General features: G+C 54.1%; 11 protein-coding genes across 11 annotated transcripts; 4 read left to right on the top strand and 7 right to left on the bottom strand.

Moving 5' to 3' along the window:
* Window positions 1-856: 856 nt before the first annotated feature.
* On the top strand, window positions 857-2104 carry Z517_09576 (uncharacterized protein; the record flags this gene model as incomplete). The annotated part of the gene is made up of 1 exon (XM_013425484.1): window positions 857-2104. The coding sequence occupies one exon, from the start codon at window positions 857-859 to the stop codon at window positions 2102-2104; it is 1248 nt and encodes a 415-aa protein (XP_013280938.1).
* A 269-nt stretch (window positions 2105-2373) lies between these two features.
* Window positions 2374-3656, bottom strand: Z517_09575 (uncharacterized protein; the record flags this gene model as incomplete). The annotated part of the gene is made up of 2 exons (XM_013425483.1): window positions 2374-2976; window positions 3063-3656. The coding sequence occupies 2 exons, from the start codon at window positions 3654-3656 to the stop codon at window positions 2374-2376; spliced, it is 1197 nt and encodes a 398-aa protein (XP_013280937.1).
* A 2184-nt stretch (window positions 3657-5840) lies between these two features.
* Z517_09574 (uncharacterized protein) lies at window positions 5841-6671 on the bottom strand (the record flags this gene model as incomplete). The annotated part of the gene is made up of 2 exons (XM_013425482.1): window positions 5841-6036; window positions 6103-6671. The coding sequence occupies 2 exons, from the start codon at window positions 6669-6671 to the stop codon at window positions 5841-5843; spliced, it is 765 nt and encodes a 254-aa protein (XP_013280936.1).
* Window positions 6672-7103: 432 nt separating this feature from the next.
* Z517_09573 (uncharacterized protein) lies at window positions 7104-9046 on the bottom strand (the record flags this gene model as incomplete). Its single annotated transcript, XM_013425481.1, has 2 exons — window positions 7104-8741; window positions 8798-9046. The coding sequence occupies 2 exons, from the start codon at window positions 9044-9046 to the stop codon at window positions 7104-7106; spliced, it is 1887 nt and encodes a 628-aa protein (XP_013280935.1).
* Window positions 9047-9865: 819 nt separating this feature from the next.
* Z517_09572 (uncharacterized protein) lies at window positions 9866-11202 on the bottom strand (the record flags this gene model as incomplete). The annotated part of the gene is made up of 5 exons (XM_013425480.1): window positions 9866-10053; window positions 10106-10268; window positions 10331-10638; window positions 10694-11028; window positions 11078-11202. The coding sequence occupies 5 exons, from the start codon at window positions 11200-11202 to the stop codon at window positions 9866-9868; spliced, it is 1119 nt and encodes a 372-aa protein (XP_013280934.1).
* A 1885-nt stretch (window positions 11203-13087) lies between these two features.
* Z517_09571 (uncharacterized protein) lies at window positions 13088-14989 on the top strand (the record flags this gene model as incomplete). The annotated part of the gene is made up of 1 exon (XM_013425479.1): window positions 13088-14989. The coding sequence occupies one exon, from the start codon at window positions 13088-13090 to the stop codon at window positions 14987-14989; it is 1902 nt and encodes a 633-aa protein (XP_013280933.1).
* Window positions 14990-15814: 825 nt separating this feature from the next.
* On the bottom strand, window positions 15815-16675 carry Z517_09570 (uncharacterized protein; the record flags this gene model as incomplete). Its single annotated transcript, XM_013425478.1, has 1 exon — window positions 15815-16675. One exon carries the CDS (start codon window positions 16673-16675, stop codon window positions 15815-15817), a length of 861 nt encoding a protein of 286 aa, XP_013280932.1.
* Window positions 16676-17032: 357 nt separating this feature from the next.
* On the top strand, window positions 17033-18434 carry Z517_09569 (diphthamide biosynthesis protein 1; the record flags this gene model as incomplete). The annotated part of the gene is made up of 2 exons (XM_013425477.1): window positions 17033-17210; window positions 17272-18434. The coding sequence occupies 2 exons, from the start codon at window positions 17033-17035 to the stop codon at window positions 18432-18434; spliced, it is 1341 nt and encodes a 446-aa protein (XP_013280931.1).
* Window positions 18435-18705: 271 nt separating this feature from the next.
* Window positions 18706-21024, top strand: Z517_09568 (uncharacterized protein; the record flags this gene model as incomplete). The annotated part of the gene is made up of 2 exons (XM_013425476.1): window positions 18706-19129; window positions 19187-21024. The coding sequence occupies 2 exons, from the start codon at window positions 18706-18708 to the stop codon at window positions 21022-21024; spliced, it is 2262 nt and encodes a 753-aa protein (XP_013280930.1).
* Window positions 21025-21115: 91 nt separating this feature from the next.
* Z517_09567 (uncharacterized protein) lies at window positions 21116-22433 on the bottom strand (the record flags this gene model as incomplete). The annotated part of the gene is made up of 2 exons (XM_013425475.1): window positions 21116-21359; window positions 21559-22433. The coding sequence occupies 2 exons, from the start codon at window positions 22431-22433 to the stop codon at window positions 21116-21118; spliced, it is 1119 nt and encodes a 372-aa protein (XP_013280929.1).
* Window positions 22434-23273: 840 nt separating this feature from the next.
* Z517_09566 (uncharacterized protein) lies at window positions 23274-25261 on the bottom strand (the record flags this gene model as incomplete). The annotated part of the gene is made up of 2 exons (XM_013425474.1): window positions 23274-23611; window positions 23869-25261. 2 exons carry the CDS (start codon window positions 25259-25261, stop codon window positions 23274-23276), a joined length of 1731 nt encoding a protein of 576 aa, XP_013280928.1.
* Between the last annotated feature and the right edge of the window lie 1405 nt (window positions 25262-26666).

The raw sequence follows: 26666 nt of genomic DNA, 5'->3' as shown, positions 1-26666 counted from the left end.
TATATATATAGTCTCTCACTCATTCCTCTTCTTGTCCGTGCTAGCGCCTCATCACCTCCCACCCCCCCCTTCCTTTACCTCGTCCAACAAAAAACGAAAAGAACGGAATGCCGCGCCTGACGCTACATGGTGATAGGTGCATCTATTTCCGTGCCCCAGCTCTTAGCAAGACCAAGATCATCCATACATACCAGTAACGTCACTGACCTTACGGTGCCGGTAAGTCAATGTTACTGCCGGAAACCCGCAAAACTGGAACTGACACACGACTCCATGTTGGGGAGACACCGAGAGAGAGAAAAAAAATCTCGCCCCGATGAATGGAATGAATCCAGCCATTCGCGATGGACGTACGGATCCGTGAAGCGAGGGAGACACAGGACCCAGGACACAAGTCAGGTAGCAGTGTCTGGAGGGCTGCCTATCGGAAACCCAGAGGGAACCAAACTTCAACCTCAGCCCGGTGAGACTGGATCATTGGCCAACCCTTTGCCGGACCTAGCACCAGATCAAGCATCCTCATACAGGGGTTTCCCCGCGGGGTGACTACCTACGTATGTACTCGGTATGTATGTGTGTAGGTAGGTAGGTAGGTAGATAGGTATGTATATCGTCTTGCAATTCCGAGGGGGGATATACTCTGTAGACTCGCATCCCGCGGCCCCCTGCAGTGCAGCCGAGCTCCATCTTGTTGCTATGCGTGTGTGTATGTGTGTATATATATATGCCAGGTTTCTCTTCCTGCAGTTCTCCTGTCAACACATCCTCGTCTACATCGAGTGATATCACCTTCAACATCACCGTATGACCGATCGTGGAAATATCTGATCTCGACCAGACCAGACCAGACCAGAAAATGTGGTGCTTGCGGTCCATCGTCCTCGCCACGACGGGCATCATCGCCGGTGTCGTCGTCGCCCAGAAGAACAGCTCGCCGCTGTGCAAGTCCATCCCGGTCGTCGACACCTTCTTCCTCCCGCGGCCATTCTCGTCCAATCTCACCGACAGTTTCGTCCAGACCGACGCACCAGGTCCCATCGGTGCCCAGATCCAAGCGGATCCTTCGTCGCCGTACATCTGCTTCGACGACGAGTTTGCCGGCCTGCTCCAAGGGGAGCCGGTGCTTGCGGTGAATCAGTCCGACCTCACGGCGTTCGAGGCCGGCGCGTGGGCTCCCGAGGGCAACGCCGTGTGGTTCTCCTCGGCCATTGGGGTGGCGCAGTTCGGCAAAGTCCAGGTCTTCCATTTGGACAACAGCACAGTCACGACCCCGGCGCTGCACACCGCCCAGACCCAGTTGCTCCCGCTGGCGAACCCGAACGGCGGCTACTACTTCAACGGCACCGTGTACTTTGTGCTGGCCGGGTCGCCGGACGCGGGCGGGTCCGTCGTCACCATCAACCCGACGACGTTCGAGACCGACGAGATCGTCAACTCGTACTTTGGGCTGCAGTATCCCAGTCTGGACGACATAGCCCTGGTGCCTCCACGCAGCAAGCCTCACCCACAGTCCTGCGCCGTCGACGGCGAGGTCGAGATGATATTCTCGTGCCTGGACTTCAACGCGTACGGATACCCCTTCCACACACCCGACATCCCCAACTCTTACTGGAAATTCACCCCGCGCACGCAAACCCTGCGCGCCGTGCTGGACCGGGCCGACATCCTCTTCCCCAACGGCGTCGCGTTCGACAAGGACTTCACGACCCTGTACGCGTCGGAGACGGCGTACACGGCCACGATCGGGCCGTCAAACTCGAGCACGGGGTTCCCGGGCATCTACAAATACCGCCTCGGCGACGGGTGCACGCCGCAGGACAAGGAACTGTTCGCCATGGCGCGCGGAGGAGCGCCCGACGGGATCAAGGTCGACGATCGCGGCAGGGTCTGGACCATCGAGGCCGAGGGACTCGTGGTGAGAAATCCGCGGGGAAAGGTCATTGGCATTTTCAACCGGTGGTTCTTCCTGGACGGAGAGCCCGCCGAGCTGAGTATGGGCAACTTTGCCCTCGCCCATGACAAGGTCGTCTTGTTGGCGTTTTCCAAGATCTGGGTCGTCCAGTTGAGCGAGGTTGTATTCTCGGCGGACCGACTCTCCATATGAGGGCGATAAGACTCTGGTCGATAGGATAGTCACACTGTCAGACTTATTGCAGGACTCGACGGAACTGAGTCGACCGGACAAAATGGGTTCGAGTTCTTCCTGACAGTGTCGCGTTTAATCCATTCACAGGCTGTTTCCGCCAACAAACACAAATTGCTTGTTCATGTGCGTTGTAGGGGAGATGTAGCGAAAAAGACGCGAACGTGACAGGTTCGGGCATTCCTTGCCTACAAACTCAGCTCTCCCTTGGATTCTTTGTTGGCCACACGCTAGAGGTTCAGGAGTAGTTGCTCGGTGGTGGAATTGACCATCTCGTTGGTACTGTCCAGCGCGGCCCATAACTCCATTTCAAGTGGCTCATGGAGTAGAAAGGGATCAATAGAAGATGCTTTATTCTGCCTCTGAGTACACGGTTGACCGAATGCGTCGAATTCAATGGTGGATGATGTGGCAGCGTCGCACGCAGGGTCGATCGCAGTGTCGTTGGACGACAAGCCAATAGACCGTGCGACGGTCTCGGCCGCGGCGATGGTCTGCTCCATCCTCTTCAGGCTCGACCTGGCCAGGCGCAAGCCGGCTGCGGTGGTCCTGAGCACGCCAAGGGCCCGCGTGAAAGAAGTCGACGCCTGGACGAGACAGTCGCGATCGACGTTGTCGTCGAGCAGAACGGCCGCCAGCACCGAGACGGCCTCCAGTAAGTAGATGGCGCACGAGTACCGGTCCAAAGGTTCCGCCACGGGCGAGAAATAGAACTCGTAGACGGTGGCGACGGTCTTGTCCGCAATGTCCAGGCAAGTCCTGCGATCTCGTCGCCAGAATCTACCCGCGTGGAGCTCCTTCCGACGCATCTGGAGACGGAAGTAATTGGTGCGCTGTGGTTGGAGCCATGGCATGCACTGTTAGACCTTTCATCTCCAAGTGATTGGTGATAGGGTGCAAAGCGCGCAGAAGTACTTACCAGAAACAAGATTCTTGCTCGTCGAGATATCCGACGAAGAGACCCCTGTAGGTTCCGCTGCCGCTGCTGCTGCGATGCCGCCGCCGACGCCGCCGCCTGAGATCTCCTCTCCAGGGAAAGGTAGTCTGGCAGTCTATCGAGAATATTTTGGAGTTTGGCGTCGATGGCCATGACCTTATCTTCGTCGACGGGTCTTTTGGCGTTGGGGCAGAGCATGCAATCCCAGATCTCGGTGCTCAGGCGTGTTGCTTGGACCGTGCTGTGGAGGTAGTCTGAGAAGGCCTGGACGTCGTCAAGATACTGCATCTCCTCTCTCTGGTCGTCGTCGGTGGCGCAGGGCGGAACCTGGATATTGATGTCGCTATCACGGATCAGGTAAGGCAGTCGCAGTCCTCGGGCAAAGGCGATGTTCTTCTCGAGGCAGTACGTGGTCCAAAACACCCTCTGGCGCATGTGAGCCTCAAATGGGCTCAACGGTTTGCCGTTCTTGGGCTGATCGTGAAGCCCGACCAGGTAACACAGCTGGACGGCCTGGCCCACGGCATTGTATGCCATGTTGAATTTCTCGGCGTAGGTCAAATAAATCGCCTTCATGGTGCATGCTTGGATCGTTGCGGTATTGCCCACTCCCATCGCAGTTGCATGGTCCAGCAGATGAGAGGCTTTCAGGAATCTGGTCCATCCCGGGGTGCTATCGTCGTGGCCACTCGAGTGAAAGTCCTCCAGGATGGACAGGACGGCGATGGACAGATGGAGTATTGCCGTCGCCTGCAAGTCGTCGGCATTCGGTCGATCCAGATCGCGCCTTTGAACCAAGTCGCCAAATTGCGCCAGCGTCTGTGCCTCGTCCAGGCACGGATCTATTCACGTCAGCTCGCCGCCCAACGCAGATGGGGAACCTCGCTCGCGATATACGCACAGTGAAGGCTTGAGAAGTCAAAGAACCGCTGGACCTTGGCCCTCACAGATGGCACGTCCTCCAAGTATCCCGGCTGTTCAGAGCAAAGCTGAAGATCGTCTTTGCAACATTCTGGAAATCTACAGGCATCGACAAAAGGGCACCCCAAGGACTTTGAGTCAACTTCACGAGCTGAATGTCCGTTGTCTTTGATTTTTGGATGTGGTTTGCTCCCGGGGGAAATAGTCCTTGCTCCCGATGGCGATGACTGCAGCTGGGTAGCATGTATAAATGAATTCCATGTCGATAACGTTTCGTCAGCAACCCCCTGATCTGGGTCCAGAAGTTCAGCCAACCCTGTCGACCCTGTATAGTCACTGGTAGCAGAAGGCGATGACTCTCCGAGGCCATGCTCCTGCCCAAACACGGCCACGTCGTCTCGATGAACCTGTCCAGTAGCGAAATACCCCTCGAGTCTCGAAATCCTTGCAAGGATATCAGCCCGAAGGCTGTGCTCGCCTGCTGACTCGGTTGGCCGCTCGGATGCGCTCAAGCAACTAGTTTCACTCTGACCTTCACCTGCTATCGCTGGCAAGATGCTTCTGATAGCTGTTTAGCATCACGTCACACTATGAGGGGTTTGTCTCTTGCATACCTGGGTTGCCAGGGGAATGGATCAGGCCTGGGCTTGGGTTTCTCGCGCCTCTTTCTCGGATCCTGCCTATAGCAGCATTCTAGGCCTGATTTGCGACAAGCCTGGCACGGCCCTGGTTGGTCTCCCGAGCACTACATAACCATCAGACCAGGAATTGATATGGGAGGAAGGGCTCATGGTTAGCCTTGCCTTGACTTTCCGCTTTTGACATGTAACGCTGGAATATTGGTCAGTAAATGTATATAAAATAGTGTCATTGCGTTCTTTTTATGTCAAGGTGTGTGGCTGATGGGCTTCTTACCAAGCTCGTGAAACATATGGAGGGCGTCTTATGCTCTTAGATCTTTGTCCGCTCTTCCCGTTGGTATCTTGTCCCGCTGTGTGGCAACTTGGGGTGGTTTGAAGACCAAGTGCTGGACAGCTGATGCCATCATCCATTTGTTCGGTCACTCGAGTAACTATAATGAAATATTGACATGCACCCCTTGTAAATCGGCCACGGTGCTCTCAGGGAAAGAGAGAGAAAAAGCGTCTGATCAGTGAAATGGGAATCGAGCTTCTTTCTCTCTTTCCCTCTGCGCCACCTGGGGGACCCTGGCAAGCTCCTACATGGTCCTTTGGAGCCGAGATCTGGGCCCCCAGGTTCTTAGTCCCCCAGAAGATTTTCTTAGCATTCAGCCTTGGTGGGTTATAGTTCTCTCTGCCTCCACAACTGCGTGTTCTATTGGTGCTTCGGGATCACCTTCGGAATTTCGCTGGTCCCGAAATTCCTGGAACATACAAAGACAAGGGCGAGTCGCAGTCCTCGGCCGGTAGGAAGGTTCAGACGTTGGATTGACTCCATTCCAGATTCATGGTGCCTGTACGCTTGAAGCTTTCATACTGATCACCTCAGTGGCGGTCCTGCCAGAGTTGTTCATACTAATTGGTTTGGGCTCTGAACCTGTTGGAATGGTCATTCTGAGCCTGGATATCGACATTACGCAGGGAAGTTCCAGGGTTGTGATGCAGTGAACATCCTATGATACAGACGAGGGCGCATTCGAGTGCTTGAATTGTGAATCGAACGCCCCTGTTGCGCTGACGTCAAGGAGACATATCATATAGAACTTGACATTCACTGACACTAGATGGCCCAGTAGAAGAATGTCGTTTCCGTCCAACCCCTCTACTGTTCAGAGCCCGACCGCTGCGAACTTGAGTATCTGCGTTCTGTCCCAGGGAGCTATGCCATTCTACCGCCGTCGATCTTATATTCGGCTCCAGTGATAAAACGACTCTCATCACTGAGCAAGAAGCCTATGAGAGCGGCAATTTCCTCTGGTTCTGCTTCTCGCTGCAGTGCTGATGGGTTCCCGGAGAAGGTGACTCCCGACAAGGACTGCTGCGCCGAATTCATCATGGGGGTGCGGACGCGTCCTCTGTATTCAGAATTCTAACGGTTAGAAGTCGAGGAGACCGAACATAAAGGACCTCAAGAGTCTTACGGGCAGATACAGTTCACCCTGACCTCCTTTTCACCCATCTCGCGCGCTGCGCACCTGGTCAACGCCAGTACGCCGGCTTTGCTCACGCAGTATGCCGGGTAGTTGGGATGCCCATATAAACCTGCAATGCTGGACGCGTTCACAATGCTGCCTCCGTTCGAGATGACCTTCTGCTGTGCACGGAGACAGTAAAACACTCCGGACAAGTTGATGTCGAGCACTGAATGCCAGTTTGTATCAGACAGCGTCGAAATGCCGTCAATGGTCCGGCTGAACACGCCAGCGAGGTTGGCCGCGCCGTCCAGTCGACCAAAGGCTGTGATGATCGCTCCGACCCAGTCTTCCACGTCCTGATTCTTAGAGACGTCGAGTGCGTACGTGTGAAGCTTGACTCCCCGTGTTTGTGCTGTGATCAGGTCTCTTGCTTGTTGCAGGGCTTCATCACGGATATCTGCGAGGGCGAGAGCGGCTCCTTCTTTGGCCAGATAGTGCGCTGTGGCCAGACCGATTCCTGAACCAGCTCCCGTTATAGCAATGACTTTACCTTGAAACCTGTTCCGGCTATCCATTGCACAGTGTAGAGAGGGAAGAGCCCTTGGCTTTCATAAACTCAAGGCCAGATAAGCACTCGCGAATGCATAGATCAGAGACACTTGGCTCTCTGATGAATCTTTAAAGGATGCAGCAATAGAGGCTAGGAGAACCAAAGTGGATTGGGAGATCGGAGGATTGCAGAGGAACAAGGAATTTGGCACTTTTCCGGCATCCGGATTTCCGAAATCCTGGTGCTCAGAGGAGAGAGGCCTTTGTACATTCTGCCCTTCTTCAGCTTCCGGAGATTATTAACCCTCTTCTTCACACCATCGGTGGCGTGGGCACATAAAATACCTGTCCATGGGTGGACTCGTCTCTGCGCCGATCTGTGAATTCGTGTGCACACATATATATCATATAGTTTCACAAAAAGACGCTGACGAGGACCATGTCAGTCAATCCCATCTTCAACCCGTTTTCTCTTCAACATCTGTCGCCAATCTTGGAGCGTCGTACTCTCTTGCTTTTGCCTCGTGAAGTTCTGTCTGTCCACGATCGTGCAACCGTCGCACAACCTCCCCAGTCAGGAGGTGGTCAATGTTCTTGATGAAGACAGATGCAACCATTCCACACACACCGAATGCGATGGTCATCAAGAAAACGATCTTCAAGGCCCCGGAGAACGCGTCTTTCTGTGCAGTGGAGAGCGCAGCACCAACTCGAGCATTGAATCCCGGTACTGTCTTTAGGGCATCTGCACCTTGAGTGAAGGCCGTGAACAGTGCCGGCAAGGATGGAGCTGGAAGTCCGGCTGCCGTAACAGCCTTGGGGATAAGTTTTGTACTGAGTGCAGTATTTCTGCTTGAGAGAACAGACCCATACATGGCGACGGCGATCGAACCGACGGCGGACCTGATGGCACCTTGAGTTCCTATCGCCATTCCAATGTCTTCGGGTTGGACGGTGAAAGTGATGGAGATGATGGGAATCATTTCCACACAGCCGCAAGCGACTGTTCCCAGGATGACAAGCACCGTGCTCCGGTCCTTGGAATGTTGGGTTGTCGAAGCGAGCGAGCCGATCAAGGCGGTCACCACAGTCGTGAAACACATGAGCTGATAGCGGATTCTTCCAATGCGTGCAAATATAGCACAGCAGACTATGTCGCCCAGGGTGTTGCCACCCACGAATGCCATGGTAAGCCATCCCTGGTAGATAAGGTCATCTGTCCACAGGGCCGCAGTCGCTGTAGGCCAAACAATATTGAGGGGATAGTATAGCATTCCTCCGACACAGGCAATCACCGTCAGCAGCATGAACTGAGTGTTTTTGAGGAGCCACAGAGGGACAAACGGATCGGATGGGATGTATGATTCATATACCACGAAGGCGACCAAGAGTAAAAATCCGATGATAATGGTCGAAATAACAGCAGCAGACTTCCAGGGATAGATGTTCCCGCCCCAGTTGATACCCAGGAGGAAAAGGACCATACCCGCGAGGAAGAGCGTGATACCACCAAAGTCGAGTGTCATGACTTTCTCCTTCAGTGTCCTATTCATATGCAACATTTGAAATGTTGGAGGTCGGTAGAACAGGAAAAAGAGTAATATGGCGATGCCCTGCATGATGATGGTTAGGTAGTAATTCCACCGCCACCCTGCTGCGGTATTGACAATCAGGGCTTTGGCGATGACTGGACCGAATGCTGCACCAGGGATTGAAAAAACCATGATAAAGCCGTTGACCAGTCCTCGTGCCTTGCAAGGGACTAGCTCAGGTAAGATACAGCCGTAAGAGAACTGAGCTGCACCACCGAGACCGATAAAGACATTCGAGACGATCAAGGCCGAAATCGACTGAGCTGTACAGGCGACGATAGAACCAACGAGAACAAGGGCGTTTGAATAGATGACAAACCATCTGCGTCCAAATATATCCGAGAGTCGTCCGAAGAGAAGATAACCAGTCGCCAGAGTCAGAGTGTAAGCCAGCGGAATCCAAAGGTAGCTGTCGCTTGGTCCAAGCTCTTCATTCATGGTAGCGAGGCTGTTAGAAGCAAGGACCCAGCCGAAATACGCAGCTTGCACACTCAATCCTTGGGCCTGTGGCAGCATCTTAGTGTCAAGCATGCAAAGCCTAGATATCATACACCACATACCAGGACAGTGCCCAAGAATGTCGGAGACCGGAAATATCCAGGTTGTACACTGGCCCCAAGGGCTTCCTCAGCTAGCACATCGCCATGCGCTGTTACCTTGAAGTCTTCGGTGTGAATCGGTGGTTCAGGCTTAGGGACGGCCTTTCCATCTGCGTGAGGTGTTGCTGCTTCCATCTTGGAAGTAGAGTTGACGAATATCTTCTTGAAAGTGATGCTTGTACGTCTTCCGTCGTGCTTCAGACGGGACATAGAGATAGATATAGACCTGTCTGGTCGTCGCTAGTCCCCGACTGGGACCACGATACTCCGGATCGTGCGCCTCAACCCTTATTGGTAGGATAGTTCCGAAGCTGAAGCTTTTGGGTGCCACCCCTCGTACCCCGGATATTCATAGGAAGGTAACCTATTCCATGACTAGGACTTACTACTTCATTGCGAGCGGAATTCTGCGATAGGACTGCAAGGTAAAGATGAGCCATTGGAGAAGCTATGATAATCTCGAGTGTATAAGGACGGAAATCCCGGTCTTGTCATGAGATTGGATTGAAAGCATACGCCAGGTCCTGGACATTTTCTGTGCTTGGCAATCTTTGAGGATTTGTGCATCGATTGCAGACGCTAAGCATTGTTGATTAGGAACTCGATCAGCTGCCGGATATATTGGCGCAATTATCTCGGTCAAGGTATTGTCTTATCCAGAGGGTGTCGAGACGACAATGCAGTCATCATGTGCCTCTCCCGCATATTGGAACCTTCTTATCACCGTTTTGGCTATGGCAGCCTGTCCACCTTGGACGGTATGGTAGATGATTGATCACCAATGACAGAGATAAATCAGAGAGATTCACTCATGAGAGCTCGCGGCGGGCCTGCTGTTCCGGAATGCCATCTCGCCTTCACCACAACGATGCTTAGCAGCGAGCAGCCAAGGATTAGTATTGCGCTTCAGGGTGGCTAGTTTGACGTTCGGCCTCCTCTCCATTGTTGGCTGGTGAGGCGGTGAGAAGTCGACACTGAGAGACGCTGGAGCCCTTCATCAAAGTGATACTTGCCTCGCCGTACGAACTTTCACGGAATTTCCCTCAACCACGGATCTTCGAGCAGTTCGGTGGCTCCCTTTCTCGCCTCGGGCACCCATTTAAGCATGGATCTCACGAATTTGAGAAACCTTTGTTCGTTTTCACCACTCAAGCCGTTTTCTGACTCTTCAAGCGAGTGAGATGGGATATCGACCCCTCCGGCTCCCTTCCAGCGGCCTGGAATGTGTTAGGCTCATCCGTAAACGATCGATAGTGTAAATATACCGACCTTGCTCATCAAAGACCTTTTGTGTAACTTCGCTTCGTGGTAGGTACTCAAGAGGCGGGAAGCCCAGATACCCGACCATTTCCGCGACATGGTGAGTTGCCGAAGATTCTCCATTTTCGTCCAGAGCATGGAATAAGTGTCGATCTTCGAATAGATCCCATATCTATGACACAAGGCTTAGCCAGGATTGTAGGCAAAAGAGTTTAGAACCGACATGTCAATTACCAAGACAGCAACATTCCAGATATCGACGCTCGAGTTCCATGCCATATTGAATAACACTTCAGGAGCACGATATAACTCAGGCTGAATCAGTCCTCTATGGAATTCCCCGATTGGAGACTCTCCAAAAGCGCACAGGACCGGCTGACCCCACAGGTCAGTCTTCGGAAGACCCAACTGGCGAGAGCCATAGATTGTGCGGACGTCATCAATCACTTTGGTGGGAGATGGGTCTTCGATTTCTTCGTTTTCAAAGTCCGAGAGCAAGGACTTATCGCCAACTGTCAGCATGATGTTTGACGGATTAATATCTAATTCAGATTATCAGTCAGAGGCGAACAGCTTCTTAACCCTCAATGAATTTACCTGTATGTGTCACCTTGGCTTCGTCATGCAGGAAGGACAGGGCACGGAACAAATTAACTAGGGTCCACTTCAAAATCTGCTCATTGAGCCGACGTGATGGATTTTTACGCTGAAGTTCTTGAACAGTCATATGCATCGGAGGGTGGACCAGGCACAGGTGTTGACCAGCAGGACCGTTGATGGCGAATGTTTCGAGTAATCCGCGGATATAAGCTTGACCATCGTGCTGCGAGTTGAGGGCGCTGACGTGCTCATAAAACTGGAGCTCTCGGTAAAGACGGGTAGATTGGGCACTCTCTCGAGTGCAGACCTTGACCGCTGCAAATCCAGGATCGCTGTTCCAAAGGTCAGCAAAAGATGTGCGCCAGGGCTGGAGGAGCATACTCCAAATTTCGACAAAGCCAGGTCGTAGAGTATGCCCCGTACCCAAGCTTTCCCACCACTTTATATCTGGAGTCCAGTACTTCACCGATACGAACCGGATAGAACTGGTCCGATGGTTGTACCATGGCAGTCGTTCCTCCTCAAAAGGTTGCGTGACGTTCATTCTGGTGGCATGGGTGCTAGCAGATTGTCTCTGCCCAGTCGAAGATATTTTAGCGAATTGGTGCACCCGCCGACTAGTTTTCAGCATTGCTTGAGCTATTCAGCTTGCGCTTTGTGATGGAACCAATATATGCTCCCATGGTTCACTTGTGGTAGCTCAGGATGAGGGAACACATGGGATCATGTTGAGAAAGGAGGAACTCCGCAGATGGCTTGCCAAGCTAATAAATCCCTAGGCCTAAAGCGGTTAATAACTAGCTAATTCAGCCTCAAACCCTTAGCACCACCAGCATTACTAGTAACTCTCACCCAACTCTATCTTACCCTCTCACACCTCTTGTGGCTTGCTAACTTTAAATCATGGCGCGAGCCTCATATCTACTAAGCATGTGCTTCGCGTGTCACTCTGTGTCAAGGCCTTTCGTGGATACGCAATTACTCGCCTCTAGGCGCCAGCATCACACCTGAAACATTTGAGGCTACCTGCCCAAATAAAACCATGCTCGTCTTTCTAATCAAGAAAGAGCTGTACGCACCTCTTCGCAAGCTATCAGACTCCTGAAACTCATGTCTGACCCAGAATCCAAAGGTGAAGAAGGCTGAAATCAAAGGCACTCACCTCCACAGATCTTACAATGACCCCACCGATACCAAGCCAGTCATTTCGGCACGATTCATAGATGAAAACAACAAACAAATCGGCACGGGCCATGTTCATGAAGACGGAACTGGTTCAGTGAATTGGAAGTGAATGTCTTCTTTGGTCTCGACATTGGATGGTGCTTGATCGGGAATTTCACGCAGGTCTGCATCTGCCATGCCACATACCACCCAATACATAAAAACCTTCGCTTTTCACCAAGCTAGATACACGGTAGTTTGCAAAATGTCGAAGAGGGAATCCAAATGTCGATCCGGGGACTTTAGGAATGTGGATATCAAACGCAGTCAGAATGACGGTAACAGCAATATCTCCGGTCGCGGAAGTTAGGGTAAGCAGGCAGCAGTCTCGGAATATCAGTCATCTAAAAGACTTCGGCATCTCCTGGGCGGAACAGGCATGAAACAAGACCGCCATCGACGTAGTTGGTAAACTAAGCCGATGCACCTCTGTACCCCCGCCCGAGACTGGGCCGAATGAGGACGTATATCTTCGTGGGGTCGATAACAGTTCCATCAGATTGAGATTATGTTGCGCACCCAGGGATTCACCAGCACGAGCAAGTCGAGCAAGACAACTGCATCCACATTAGCCTTGGACTTCTTCTCGACGTGATTTGGGTACCGGCGCAACGTTTTCTGTGCAGCCATGAGATGAGGACCATTCCACCGTGCGGAGGACCCTTGAGACTTTCTTCATTGTCCTCTCGACCTCTATCGATGTTGATGTGACCACCACCAATCGAGTACAAGCACACAAGTTACCTAGATAGAGCCAAGCCTGAGCCAAGCACACGACCCTCAACGCAAGTAGGTACTAAGCGAACAGGCTACTGACAGGCTTGGCATGTTTGTCATGATGTCAACCTTTGTCAACCTCTGTCAATCCTTCAAGTCCCCAGCCTGCTGGTGCCTGTGTGTAGCCCAACGTGCCCCTTTTGTTTCAAATTCATCCTCTCCTTCACTCCACCCAAGTAGGACTGTATTGTTGCGCACCGAACATTGATAATAAAGCTCCAAGTCCTGGCCCTCTGAACTCCGAGTGTCAGGAACAGTCCAGCGCCACCCGATCACAAACGCAATGCCATTCATCTTCCCAACATCACTGTCAAACGATTCCGTCTACACGACGAATCGATAAGTCCCTCCTGGCTGGCCTGTGTGGACGAAGGTAATAAGCCCAGAAGAATGGCTCCTCCGCAGGGGCAGGCCTCATACAAGAAGCAGCCAGGGATCCTATCAATCTCCAAAGACAGGAAATCCGTGTCATGGACTCCAGCTCAGCCACCAGATGCGGCTCCAACTCTGGTGCTCTCTGCTGCAAACATCACAAACCTGCAACAGACCCCTGAATCGAACCCCAAGGTGATGCTGAAGATATTTGCGCAGGATCCCGGACAGTCTGAAGCTGTTGCACATGTCTTCACATTTACGTCTTCCAAAGATCCACGGGGCGAGGCCAACGGCATCAAAGAGGCTCTCGCAAATGTTATTCAAGCGCAGAAGGCGGCTCAAAATGCCGCAGCTGTCTCTTCAGGAGGCCAGTCGGCTGCCATGACCATGGCCAATGCTATTTCCGGCTCCGGTCGGGCAATCAATCTCTGGGAAGACGATGAGCGACTCAAGTCTGATGTCAAGCTTCAGCAATCCTTGATGCAAGAAGACCCAGTGTTACAGAAGACATTCAAGGAAGCACTCAGTCTCAAGCCTGAGTCAATATCCGACGCACAGTTTAGAGCGCAATTTTGGTCCTCCCGTGTGCATCTCCTTCGGGCACATGCACTCTCGAAGAGTCAAGGAAAAGGCAGCTTCAACGTTCTGGCCGGAATCAAAAAGGATGATGGTGGCAGAATGAGTCTCAGACAAGATCAGATTCGTGCTATCTTTGAACAATACCCTGTCATGCGCATCGTCTACGATGAACTTGTGCCCCGCAAGATCCCTGACGACAAAGATTTCTGGTCGAGGTTTTTCCAGAGCCAGCTACTCATGAAACTCCGGGGACTTAAATTTGACCCAACGAGGGAATCCCGCGACCAATACATCGATGTCGATTATTATTTGAATCATCCTCTTGTCACGGGTCTCCGACCCACTGCAACTGAAATGCATATTCCCAAGTTTATCGACTTGGAAGGAAACGAGGAGAATCACTTCGGCTACGGAAATCGACCTGACAGTGAGCTGCGACCGACCACGCTGGACAAGGCGCCCATAATCCGAAAACTCAACGCGATAAGCGAGAAGCTCATGGCAGCTGTCAAGCCCTCCGATGTTGATGCATCTGCCCCCATTGGGATGACCGAGGCCACGTACGAACAGCTTAAACTGCGCGATCTGGAGGGTACTCCGGAACAGCAACGCATCGTTCTCAACATCCGGGATCAAAGTCGCTTCTTCTCCGATAGCCAGGCCGCCCAGGCTGGTGCAAATTCTGTAGTTGATAGCGATCCTTTTCGAAATCTCGATCCTGACAAAGCCATCAAAGACGTGCACGCCGATCTCACCGCGCATTTCTCCCAACCCGGCGTTGGTGTCATCCCCATCGGTGAATTCGAAGAGGATGAAGACGAAGAAATGGATGACGAGTCTTCTCCAAGAGTGGAAAGTGGTTCCTCGATTGCGATGAAACATGTGCTCTCTCTCATCCAAGCTCATCGTGACCAGACTTCCCCGATACCAGAAGCCTCGGGGCTCAGTACCGCAATCTACGACCGACTCAGCCTCACTCATGCCACCACAGTTGAGTTTCTACGACAGTTCTGGAACGCCTTTTTGTCCGGAGACCCCTCTCGCGCCCACGAGGTGGCCAGTCTAGTCGAAAGCCTCCACCGCGCACATGAGCGCATCAACGCCATCGCAGAGGATGCGGATAAGGAGAGACAAGAGATCATCCGCGCAAAGGAGAGAGAGCTAAACGAACGAAATGATAGAGCTGGCAAAAGACACAAAGTCCATCACAATGCCATCAAAGGCGGACGACATGTCGTCAGACAGCTGATGGGACCTATATCGAAAAGTTTGGATGTCGCGATGAAGATGTACAAGCAGGCTCTGGAGGATCAAGCTAAGAATTCGGGTGAGGGATGAAAGATCCATTCGTGGAATCTCGGAATTCAGCTTCCTATTCTTATAGATGGATCGACTCTCCCTTAAGAGTCTCTGTTTCGACCACTAGAAGTCTCCTCTGGGAGTGCAACAAGCCATGTCTCCGCGACGGAACAAAAGAGAAGCCAGTGCATGACCACGACAGACGAGTCCGTTGGGTCGGCCGATGTGTCTGCCTTCCAGCAAACCAGGTTAAACAACGTTCGAAGGCAGCTCTACCGAATGATTCATTCAAGGCCATATAGTCGGTGTCAAATCTCGATGAGATACTCAGGATCGACCTTCACTAGAGCTCGATGCCCCTTCATCAACAGGCTCAACAGTTGGAACTTGGTTATGGCTCTTTCCCTACCCGCAAGGAACGGAAGATGGTCGAGACCTACATAGGTAGAGAGAGATATCATTTGCTGCTTGTATAGATTAGAAGACTATCGAGAGGGCACGTCTCTTGTCTTTACACACACACACTCTCTCTCTCTTCCCGTATCTTTACCTCTGTGTCCTGGAACACTGACCAAATCACGTTGTTGATCCTCATACGCCCACACATGCACTCTCACCTGCAAGGGTACGTGGTGCGGCTTTTAAACCCCATGGCCCGTTATTTTGTCGGGATCCAGGAGGTGTGGTAGATTCGACACCTCTACCCCATAGCAGATACAAGTGCAGATAAAAGGAAGCAAAGTTGGTCTTTTGCGGCGGTTTCCAATGCAATATCTCAAAAGGTCTTGGATGGCCTCTTGTTGAGAGGGCTTTCCTGCCGGCAAACACTACGTCTATGTTTGAAGGCGTGAGAACCGGTGTTCCTCAAGAAGATCCCGTGAAATATCCCAGTATCTGCCGGCCAAAGCCCCCTCGCCTCTGACTCTCCTGCTCTGCTCCGCCAGCACCGACTCGGTCGCTGACGGTCCTCATTCCGTCGGCCGAACTGCCTTCTTCCTCCAACCGGCGCCTGAGCCCCTCGTATCGGTCTCGTTCTTTTCTCTTGCTCGATTCGCCGACCATCCACGCGGGGATCCTCCATCTGGCCAGTCCGCCAGGCAGCAGTTCGCCCATCCACGCCGTACCTACCGTCCACCCTACGGCGGCGGGCAGGATGGAATAGGGGAACTGGCTGAGCGCCAACTGCGCCGCGAGCAGGTACGTGGTGGACTTGTCACTCAAAATGACACCTGGCACTTGTTGTGGTCCGCCGCCCGCCGTCGCGGCCGGTGACCCCGTGGCGATCTTGTACCTGTATATGCGTGGCACCTCCTCCGCCCATGCGCTCAGCAGGGCAAACACGAGCCCGGCCGACCCGCTCGGTAGGTAGTTATACCAGCCCAGGGTCACAAGCTTCAGCAGGACCACCAGCGCGGGCACGACCACGACATTGCACCAGAAGACCAAGGCGATAAAACTCGCAAACTTGCGGCTCCCCCATATCCTTTCGAGGACTCGGAACTGGTATAGCAGGACGGCGGAGACCAGCAGCTCGGTCGAGCTGGTGTGTGCGACCTGGTAGGTCAGGAGGCGGGAGAATTGCAGGTACGGCCACAGATGTGGGTGTGGTCGGACAGGTAGGAGGTACTGGATGGAGAGCGTGGACACGAGGATGGACAAGCCAACGGAGCTTAGGATCAGGAGGCGGGTGACCGGGGTGTGGCTGAAGCCTGAGGTCGTGACCATGTTGGTTGTCGAGGAGAGTCGGTGGTCATGGAGCCTCGCCTGGGGTTTGAAGGCGGGCTAGGACAGAACTTGTGTTTCAGGAAGACTAATATAAGTTGCGCAATTCGGGTGCCAGGGTGCTTGATATCCCCCAGAGGCCAGGTATGTAATAATGCCGTTTGATATTCGCTACCATTTGACAATTTCAACGCAGGTGGAGACTCGCACTTCCCCCGCAGACAGATTTCCCAAGGCTGCGATTTGGAGTTGAAAGTGGCATCCATCAGATTGTCCAAACTTTTTCATATTCTCTGCCCAACATCCACAAAAAAAGCCACTCGACCAAGAGCCCCGCGGTTGGGCGCCAGCAGCCAAAAGATGGACGGAGTCTCCATGCCTGGTGCTTTTCCCTCCGCTGCCGATGAAAATGTCCCCAGTAACAGAACACCCAAGAGACGGTTCGTGGGGAGACGCACAGCAGAGGCGCAGGCGAGGCAGCGAAGGGGTGAGACCGAGGGCTCCTCCGTGGAGGAAACCACTACCGTCTCTTATCAAGGTAATGAGGATAAGCCCCGTACTCCCACCCTCGCAGACCACACATCCTGACCGTGAACCAGATCGGCGAAAGGCTCCCAGAGTCCTGAACCAGGTACCCTCCGAAATCCTCGAAGACCCCGATATCCAAGCCGCGATTGCCCTACTCCCTCACAATTACAGCTTTGAGATCCCCAAGACCATCCATCGCATAAGAACCCTCGAGGCTAAGAGAGTGGCTCTACAATTTCCCGAAGGGTTGCTGATGTTTGCCACAACCATCTCAGACATCTTGACTCAATTCTGCCCCGGCACAGAGACCTTGATCATGGGAGACGTCACGTACGGCGCATGCTGTATCGATGACTACACCGCACGAGCCCTAGGATGTGATCTGCTTGTCCACTACGCTCATAGCTGTTTGATACCGGTCTCTGCTACCAAGATCGCGACCCTGTATATCTTTGTTGACATCTCCATCGACACGAAACACCTGGTGAGCACGTTGTCTCGAAACATACCCCCCGGAAAGACAATCGCCATGGTGGGTACCATCCAGTTCAATGCCACACTCCACACCATCAGGCCGGCCCTCGAGGCTGAAGGTCTGAAGTTGGTGGTGCCACAAATCATGCCGCTGAGCAAGGGCGAAGTTCTGGGTTGTACTGCGCCCAAGATCAGCCCGGACGCCAATGTTGATCTGATCCTGTACTTGGGCGACGGTCGCTTCCACCTAGAAGCAGCCATGATCGCGAACCCCCATATCCCAGCTTATCGATACGATCCGTACTCTCGAAAACTGACCAGAGAAACATATTCGCACGAGGAGATGCTGGACATGCGTGCCGCGGCCATCAGCACCGCAAAGAAAGCAAAGAGATGGGGTCTCATACTCGGGGCATTGGGAAGACAGGGCAACCCTCATATCCTGACCATGCTCGAGAAATACCTTGATAGAGAGGGCATACCATACGTCAATCTCTTGCTCAGTGAAATATTCCCGGGGAAGCTCGCCCTGTTTGAAGATGTGGACTGTTGGGTACAGATAGCCTGTCCCAGACTGAGCATCGACTGGGGCTACGCTTTCCCGCGCCCACTCTTGACACCCTACGAAGCTCTTGTGGTGCTGGGCGCGCAGCAAGGATGGGAAAAGGGAGACGGAACTTATCCCATGGATTTCTATGCCAATAATGGTCTGGCGCGGACGACTGAGAAGGTTGCCGCGCAAGTTGGAGTGAGCGCTTGAAGCGACTCGGCCCTGTATAATATCATGTACGAATTCTAATGATATCACGTTACGTTCACGCATCTCGTTCATGATTATATAGAAACTGCGCAGACGAAAAGTGGTCCATCAGGCAATCCGGTTGAATTGCCGGAGTTCTGCCGTTGGCCCCACGACATTCAACTCTGGCTCTTCGTTTCTCCGCCATTTTATATCGAGCACGACGCTCGTTTCCTTCTCACAAAGGCCAACCCACTCATCCTTGTTCTCCATTCAGCCTCGTTGGCGTGGTATGCATTCTGACATCCATGTAGTCGTCCGCTTCCATGATCAATCCGTGTTTGCGGGCGAGCAGCTCCGATGCAGCATCACCTTTAGAAATGTCGCGTCTTCGTCCGAGCCCTTGACACCGTCCTTCCAAAGCCTCCGACGGCACAGGCGTGAGAGCATCAGTCAGCTTGCCGCCGCTCAGTCGACGAAGTCCAGTACTGTGCTCAGGCTGAGCCAGAATGGCCAGAATGGCCGACCGAACAGCCACGAGCAGGGACCTGACCAGCCCGCCCAAAGGCCAGGCCACAAGCAACAGAGATCCGTGTCGATAATCTCGCTGACGTCGCCGACCATCGTGGGGGATGTTGACCACGGCGCCTCGGGGGGCAGAGCGAAACCCAAAAGGCCAGCTCATTCGCGGTCCTCGACCGTGCAGATTCATCATGGTTAGTTCATTTCATCCTTGAATGAGGGCTAGGAACAGTTCGAATGACCATTCCCAGCTCATCCACACATAACTCCGCAAAGAAGACCCAGCCAGCAATATCACCGAGAGTCTCCGACTAGCCTTCAACCACCACCTAGAGGAGGTCGACGAAGTCCCTTGTCCGCGGCGGCTAGTGGGAGTCGTGATTCCTCTTCCGACATGAGACACATTCCGACCCCAGAAACCGCGAGGAGCCAGAACTCGGACAATGAGCCCAATGACCTGCAAATCCCCAGCCCTGTCGACTCTAGCGAGGCTGCTAGAACATCGGGAGCGGGTGGCCACGACCCCGCCAGCGAAAGGAGCAGCGGCGACTTCTACTCGCTCAGCAACCACTCGCAAGAAACGCTCATGTCGGAGCAACCTTCAATTGTGTCAGAACACCGTCCGACATGGATCAACTCTTCTGCCGCAATTCCGCGGCGCCTGCCGCTGAGACCGCCGCTCCGGCCCCAGGCCGTGAATCTCCTGATGGGCTATGCGCAACTGAGTGCGACGTTCACGCTGGACGCCTCGCTGATCGACCAGTCCCACTTTGAGGAGGTGAAAAGCAAAGGGTTTCTGGGTGGGCAGGCGGGCGGTGGCGTGGTCGGGGTCAAGAAGCCACGCCCGAACAGCGGCTTTCTGGGCCACTTCAACCTCAACGCGCTGGGGGGTTCCCTGAACAGCCTCATGGGCGGCGAGGAGATGAGCAGCGTCAAGGCGATGCACGCCGTGACCAGCTCGCGCGCCATCCCCATCCTCTCGACGCCGCAGTCACTGTTGTTCGTCGACATGCACCTCGAGCCCGGCGAGGAGCAGAGCTACTCCTACACCTACCCGCTCCCGCGGGGTCTGCCATCCAGCCACCGCGGCAAGGCTATCAAGATCGCGTATACCCTGACGGTCGGCGTGCAGGGCGTGCCGGGGAGTCGGGACGTGCACACGGTGCGCCAAGTCAACATCCCCATCCGCGTGTTCCCGGGGGTCAGTCACGACGGCGAAATCTACGGCCACGATCTGATGCAACCTCATGTCATTCTACGCGATCTCGCCCGCACGAAGTCTATTTCTGCACCGCACGACCACGAAGAAGCGGCCACCCCGACGACGCAGGCGGCCGAGAAGTCCAGCTTGGAGTTTCTGCAGTTTGTGGACACGCTCCTGGACCGCAACCGCCGGCGGCAGTCGAGCTCGGGGACGATGGACGCGTTTTTGAGTACCCACGACGCAGGGACTCGCGGCAAGGCGCTCCACGCCATCGACCGCGCCATCCTCTTCAGCAACTCCCTCTCGGACAGCGAATCGAGTCCGAACCGCTTCGAGATATCGCGGAACGGGTCGCGAGTCGCCGTCATCGTCATCGACCGCCCACTCCACCGGCTCGGCGAGACGGTCACCGCCGTTATCGACTTTTCCGAGGGCCAGGTGCCCTGCGCCTCGCTCAAATCGACCCTCGAGACGTGCGAGAAAGTCGCCCCGTCCCTCGCCGTCCGCTCCGTCCACACCATCAACCGCATCACGCGGAAGGTCCACGCCGCGCGGGCCGAGAACATCCTCTTCGCGCAACGCGCGACGTTTGCGCCGAGCATCCCCGCCTCGGCGACGCCCACGTTCGTCACCTCCGGCGTCAATCTCGACTGGAGTCTGCGCTTCGAGTTTGGAACCGTTAAGCCGGCCGAGACCGACGAGGGCGAGGTACAGGCTGTAACGGACCTGCTTGAGGAGGTGGTCAATGACGAGCGCGGCACGGTCAATGTCGCGGCGGAGAATTTGGAATGTGACACGTTCGAGGTAGTCATACCCATCACCGTCTACGGCGATCTGGTTCCCGACGGCAAGGAGGGTGAGGAAATTGTCGGTGTCCCTGTTTAGAAGAACGATATGAAAGAAAGAACGCGAGAGAGTCTTTGGGAAATTATTAGAACGGCGATGGTCTTTTTTTTCTCTTCTGCTCCTTCTTCGTTCAAGGCTTGTACAGTGTAAACTCAAGGACTATAAACGCCACGTATGCCATCAGCATGGCCAGACCGACCAAACGGTGCGTGCCGAGCATGATCATGACGGTCAAAAACGCCGACGTCGTCCAGGTCCACACGATCTCGTTGGTGTAGCTCGAACCCTGGGCCAGACTGTTTGAGCTCAGGATGGTCACGCCGAGGCAGAGGGTCAGCAGGAAGATGTTGCTTCCTACAGTGTTTGCTACCGTGCTGTAGGAGGTTCTCGTTAGTGTGACTCGAATACCTAGGTATGTATGTTTTGCAGAATATGACGGAGTGATGTAAACCGTAAACCTTTGGAAAGGGAGGGGGGACATTGCTAGCGGGTTCAGATGCACGGGTTTTCACGTTTCACAGCCCGATTGGAGGAGAGAGGGAGGGGGTGTGTGTGTGATAGTGTTGAACTTACATTCCTGGGTGGCCTCGGTGACCGCTGATGACGGCGACAAACTTCTCTGGCAGAGTAGTGGCCAGGGAGAGGAGGGTGGCTCCGAATACGGTTTGGGAGATGTTGAACCTCGCCGCCAGTGACTGGGAGGAGTGTGAGAGGACATAGCCACTGATCGAGAGGGCGACGAAGGCGAGGATCAGCTTGACCATATAAGAAAGAGTGGATGGCCGCGTTCTCCTTCGCCCTACCAGGGCAGTGGACTCGTCAACCTCCTCGTCCCCCGATTGGTCGTCGCGAGAGACGCCGTCCCGAGGATCATCTGGACTTCTACCGTCTCCAGAGTCCACACTATCGGCATCAGACTCTGCATCCGATTCCTCAGGCGCCTCCAGCACGCCCCGATAGATGGACCACCCGATACCAGCTAGATACGACGCGAACGCCACCACCAGGATGGCCCCATAGACGTGGCCTTCGAGCCGGCCAAAGCCCCAAAGCACGGCCACACCGGTGGTGACGCCGAACAAGACGACGGCATAGATCTTCGCGCTCACATCGTACTGGACGACAACCTCCCTCTGAGCCAAGACGCCCAGTGAGAACGCACCGAGAACGTTCGCCACGCAGCTCCCCAGGACGTTCCCCAACGCGAGCTTAGGTTGGTGCTGGGCGACGGCGGCGATCACGACGGCGAGTTCTTCCCACTCGGCGCCGGCGGTGAGGAGCGACACGAGCGTCTCGGAGACGTGCAGACGGTGGGCGAGGCGGGCGGTGGAGGAGACGAAGACATCGGCCGAGACGCCCAGGGTGTAGACGCTGAGGAGGAACGTGCACAGAGGGAAGAGGGTCGAGTCAACTGAAGAAGAAGAAGAAGAGGCCCCCGTGATGGTCATCTTGTGAAGATCTGGGGGTTCTTGATCGCGGCTAGATCATGGCATAGCATGTCCGAGACCGTTTACGTTTACAGTTCTCAGTACATGTCTGCTCTCTTCTCATGGTGCATGGTGGTGATGGTCACGAGGGTGCTTTGATGTTTTTGTATGTTTGTTCTGTTTGCCTCGTTTGCCTCATCTCGGCAGATGACGTCACCTGTAGCAGGGCATAGCACCATGTCTGATATCTTCATACTTGAATGATTGATTTGACTGCGCGGTGAACCTCTCTAGTAGCGGGGTAATATCCATAGCCATATAAGGTGAGAGGTGAGCTAACAGGCCCTGTTGAAGCTGGGGCTATATCATCCCAATACTGACCTTTCACACCACAAGTCTCACATGCACCCCATTTGATCCAGATGGACGACGCTATTGCTATATACGAAGTGTTTGGTGCTCTATATTGGAACTTCTTTCCAACTCTGTCCGTCCCACATCATGCTCTCCCAACATTAGACGGCAGTCCGCGGGTATATCTACAGTATATCGATCAAACTGCGCGCCAACACCGCTGTTAATTATCGTACGGTCGCTACTAACTCCAATTCGTCCAAGGCTCTCCTTTTTTCTGAATATTCGGATATCTGGTACCTGGTGCTAGAGTTGTTATCATCAGTCGGCGCCACAAGTCAAGACACAAGACACAACCCACTCCTTAACAGGCGGACAGGCGGGGGCACTTACCACTCCACTCCACTCCACTCGACACCACAACCTCCCCCTCGAGGATAGCATGAACTCTTCCGTCCCCGTCGCCGCAAGGCCAACACACTCCCCCGGTGAACGGTAAAATGGTCCCTACAACTTAGCAGCCTGTTTCGCCCTCCTCCTCTCGAGCGCCTTCAGCTCCGCCCGCTTGATCTTGCCAGAAATGGTCTTGGGCAAGAAGGAGGCCTCGACGAACTCGATCCGCCGCGGGTACTTGTATGGCGCAGCGTTCTGCTTGCAAAAGTCCTGGATCTCCTTGACCAGCGCGTCGCTAGCCGCGCGGGATGCTTTAGCCTTGGCCGCGGCGGATTCGGTGAGTACGATGAAGGCTTTGACGACTTCGTCGCGTTGCGGGTCTGGAGAGGCCACGACGGCGGATTCGACCACCGCTGGGTGCAGCTTGAGGGTTGATTCGACCTCGAACGGGCCTGTGAGTAAAACAAGCAGTCAGTCAGTGAGGAGTTCGTTGTAGCGACTCGAGGGTGTCTTTGTTAATGTGGTTGACACCACACCGGAAAAAGGCCAGTGAGCTCTTTCCAGGTGGGAGGCGCAGGAAGTTCGCCTCCGCGGTAATTCCAGGCTCATATATATGAGTGAGATATGCTCCACCAGACCCCGCAGCGTCCCTGTGTGCTCAGCAAGAAAAAAGGGAAGCGTTCGAAAGAGACATGGTCGGACAACTCACCTATCCTGTATCCGCTTGAGTTGATCACATCGTCCGCTCGGCCCACGAACCAGAAATATCCATCCTCGTCTCTCGTCGCACGGTCGCCCGTGACAAAGAACTTCTTGCCATTGGGATACGTCTTGATCTTTGTGTCGAGCACCCCGGTAGACTTGTCGATGTATCCCTGGAAGAATCCGAAGAAATCTGAGTCGCTCCTCGTATTCGCCACCGCAATGCCAATGTCTCCTTCCGTTCCGGGTGCCACGGGATTTCCTTCGGGATCGATGATGGTCAGAGGCACGCCGGGGAGTGGCTTCCCCATACTGCCCGGCTTGACCTTGTTGACTTTCTGGTTCGCGCAGACGACGATCGTCTCGGTTTGTCCGTAGCCGTCGAAAATCTCGATGCCGCCCGTCATCTCCTTCCAGATGCGGACCACGCTCTCGTTGAGAGGCTCGCCTGCGCCGCAACAGTGGAGCAGTGCTTGTGGCGTGCCTTGTTCCGTGGCGAAAAAGCGCCGGCTCTCGTCAAGGACAAGTTGTCGGTACACCGTCGGCGGAGCGCAGAATGTCGTGATGGGGAAACGGTGCAATACCTCGATGGTCCGACGCGGATTGAAAGCCAACCTGTCATCGTGGATGAAGACTGTGGCGCCGCAATTCCACGTAGATAACCATGACCATGCAGCTTTAGCCCAACCTTGTTCCGAGAGGGCCCAGTATATCTTGCCGGGCGACAGATCCAGCCAGTGAATCCCGGTGAGGGCGTGCGCGAGGGGATATGATGTCTGCGTGTGCAGAACCATTTTTGGCGGCCCCGTGGTGCCGGAAGTAAAGAATATCATGCCAGGAGACTTTGGGCCTAGAGACCTGGGCACGGCAAATGTGGCGTCGAAGGGGATTTTGTTCAGTGCTGAATAGAAGTCAACGACCCCTGAAGGCGCTTTTCCATCTATTTGGATGATGGTGCGAAGATCGGCACAACCACCACGGACCTTGAGGCATTTGGCCACCGACGCGGCATCTCCGATGAACGCAGCAGCGCGAGAGACTTGGAGGCGGTACTCAATGTCCTTGTCCACCAACAGCGTCGTGCACGGGCACAAGATGACCCCAGAGCGGAGACAGGCTGTCGCAATCTCCCACCATTCAGGGACCCGTGGCGCGATGATGATGGCTATTTCGCCCTGCTTAATGCCCGAGGATGCCAAAAGGCATGCTATGCGTTGCGACTGGCGCGAGAAATGCCTGTAGGTCAGTCGCCGTACCACGCTGAGTGATTGATCGGTCCAGTAGAGGGCTACCAGCGAGGGATCCTTTTTAGCCCAATAGTCGACGACATCGCTGGCAAAGTTGAATGATTTAGGTAGACGTAGAGGCGAAACCGGGACAACGGAACTCATGTCCACCATGTTGCAGCAGGTGAATTTGCCCGAGCCGGTCAGTGTCGCTTTCCCATCTACCGTAGTCCGCAGTCCTCGTAGGAAAAGAGATCAGAACGTTCAAGGCAGCAAGCAGCAGAGCCCAGTATATATTGCTGTGTGATTGAGGTCAATCAGGACTTCACCCCGGAGGTGGCTGGAGGGAAGACGGAGGTGAAGGAGACGAGATATTGCAGACACGGACTACTGGGTCTTGGAGAAGGAAAAAAGGTGGAGACGATCCTCGACCATTAGGCCCCCTTGCTTGGCTTTATACCTGGGTTAGTCCTGGCCGTATCCTCTGGTGTCGTCAGATCGCCAGACCTGCTAAGACACATCGACCCGGGACAAGCTGGGTTCCCTTTACCAAATGGGGACGGCTACACCAGCAAACAGCAAAAAGCTGCCAAGTCTGAGCATGGAGATAGTGGGGCCTTGTAATGCGGGGTTCCGAATTTCGGGGCGTCGGAGGAATTCCGATGCCTCATGTTCCGTCCGAATGTCGTCCAGAACGACCTTGAACATTGGTTATCATTTGGTGGTCCGCTGTTGTGCATCGCACCGCTTGGCTGGGATACGAGGGTCGCTGATATATTCAATGCTCTAGATGGGCAGAGCTGGCCCGCCAAGCACCTCGAGATCCATCGTTGTGGCTTGCTGCTGACCAATAACAATGTTCAAGGCATGATTGGATATTAATACCGTGGAGGTACTTGTATGTGCCGAGGTGATCCCTAATCTTTCTTCTCCTGGCCACTGCCACCATAGGTATCGTGACAGCGCAAGTGAATCATAATGACGCCCGACTCTTCATCAGCGTCTGGGCTGTCCGTATATGGAAGCTCTTGCCCATCAGGACCTCATGTCTAGCGTACGCTGAATGCGGCAAGACCTGCGCTGAAGGACTTTTGATATACCATCATTCATTGCTGGCTCCATGACGAACAGATTCGCGCGGACAGCTTGGCGAATGACTGCGTTGGTGCCGGGCCGCGAAGACGAGAAACAAATCGGCTGGAAACCAAGACGAAAAAGGGGCTCATCCATTGATATTCATTTCCTACTTGCCAGAGCTTGCATACATGGTGTGAGACAAAAGGTTGGACGTTTGAACTCGACTTTGTGATTGTGATTAGGCAAAGCCAAGGTCCATGTGTTCAACCACTTCCCCGTCCTCTGACATTAAATTATCGACAAAAGATGCCTCCGGAATAGCAGTGGTCAGTCATTCCAGCAATCCAAAACTTTTGTGACCGGCCCTTCCCGCATATCTCCATGTCAATCTTCCTCATGCCCATGACCATGATCCCCACTCGCCCTGCGCGAGGTGCTAACGGTCGGTGATCCCCCTGGTGGCGCTACAGGGCTTTCTTTCGGTTTTCCCAATTCTCCCAAA

This window comes from Fonsecaea pedrosoi, assembly GCF_000835455.1.
Source record: "Fonsecaea pedrosoi CBS 271.37 unplaced genomic scaffold supercont1.6, whole genome shotgun sequence".
NCBI lineage: Eukaryota > Fungi > Ascomycota > Eurotiomycetes > Chaetothyriales > Herpotrichiellaceae > Fonsecaea > Fonsecaea pedrosoi.
Note: the sequence above shows the minus strand (reverse complement) of the source record. Positions and strands in the feature narration are given on the sequence as shown.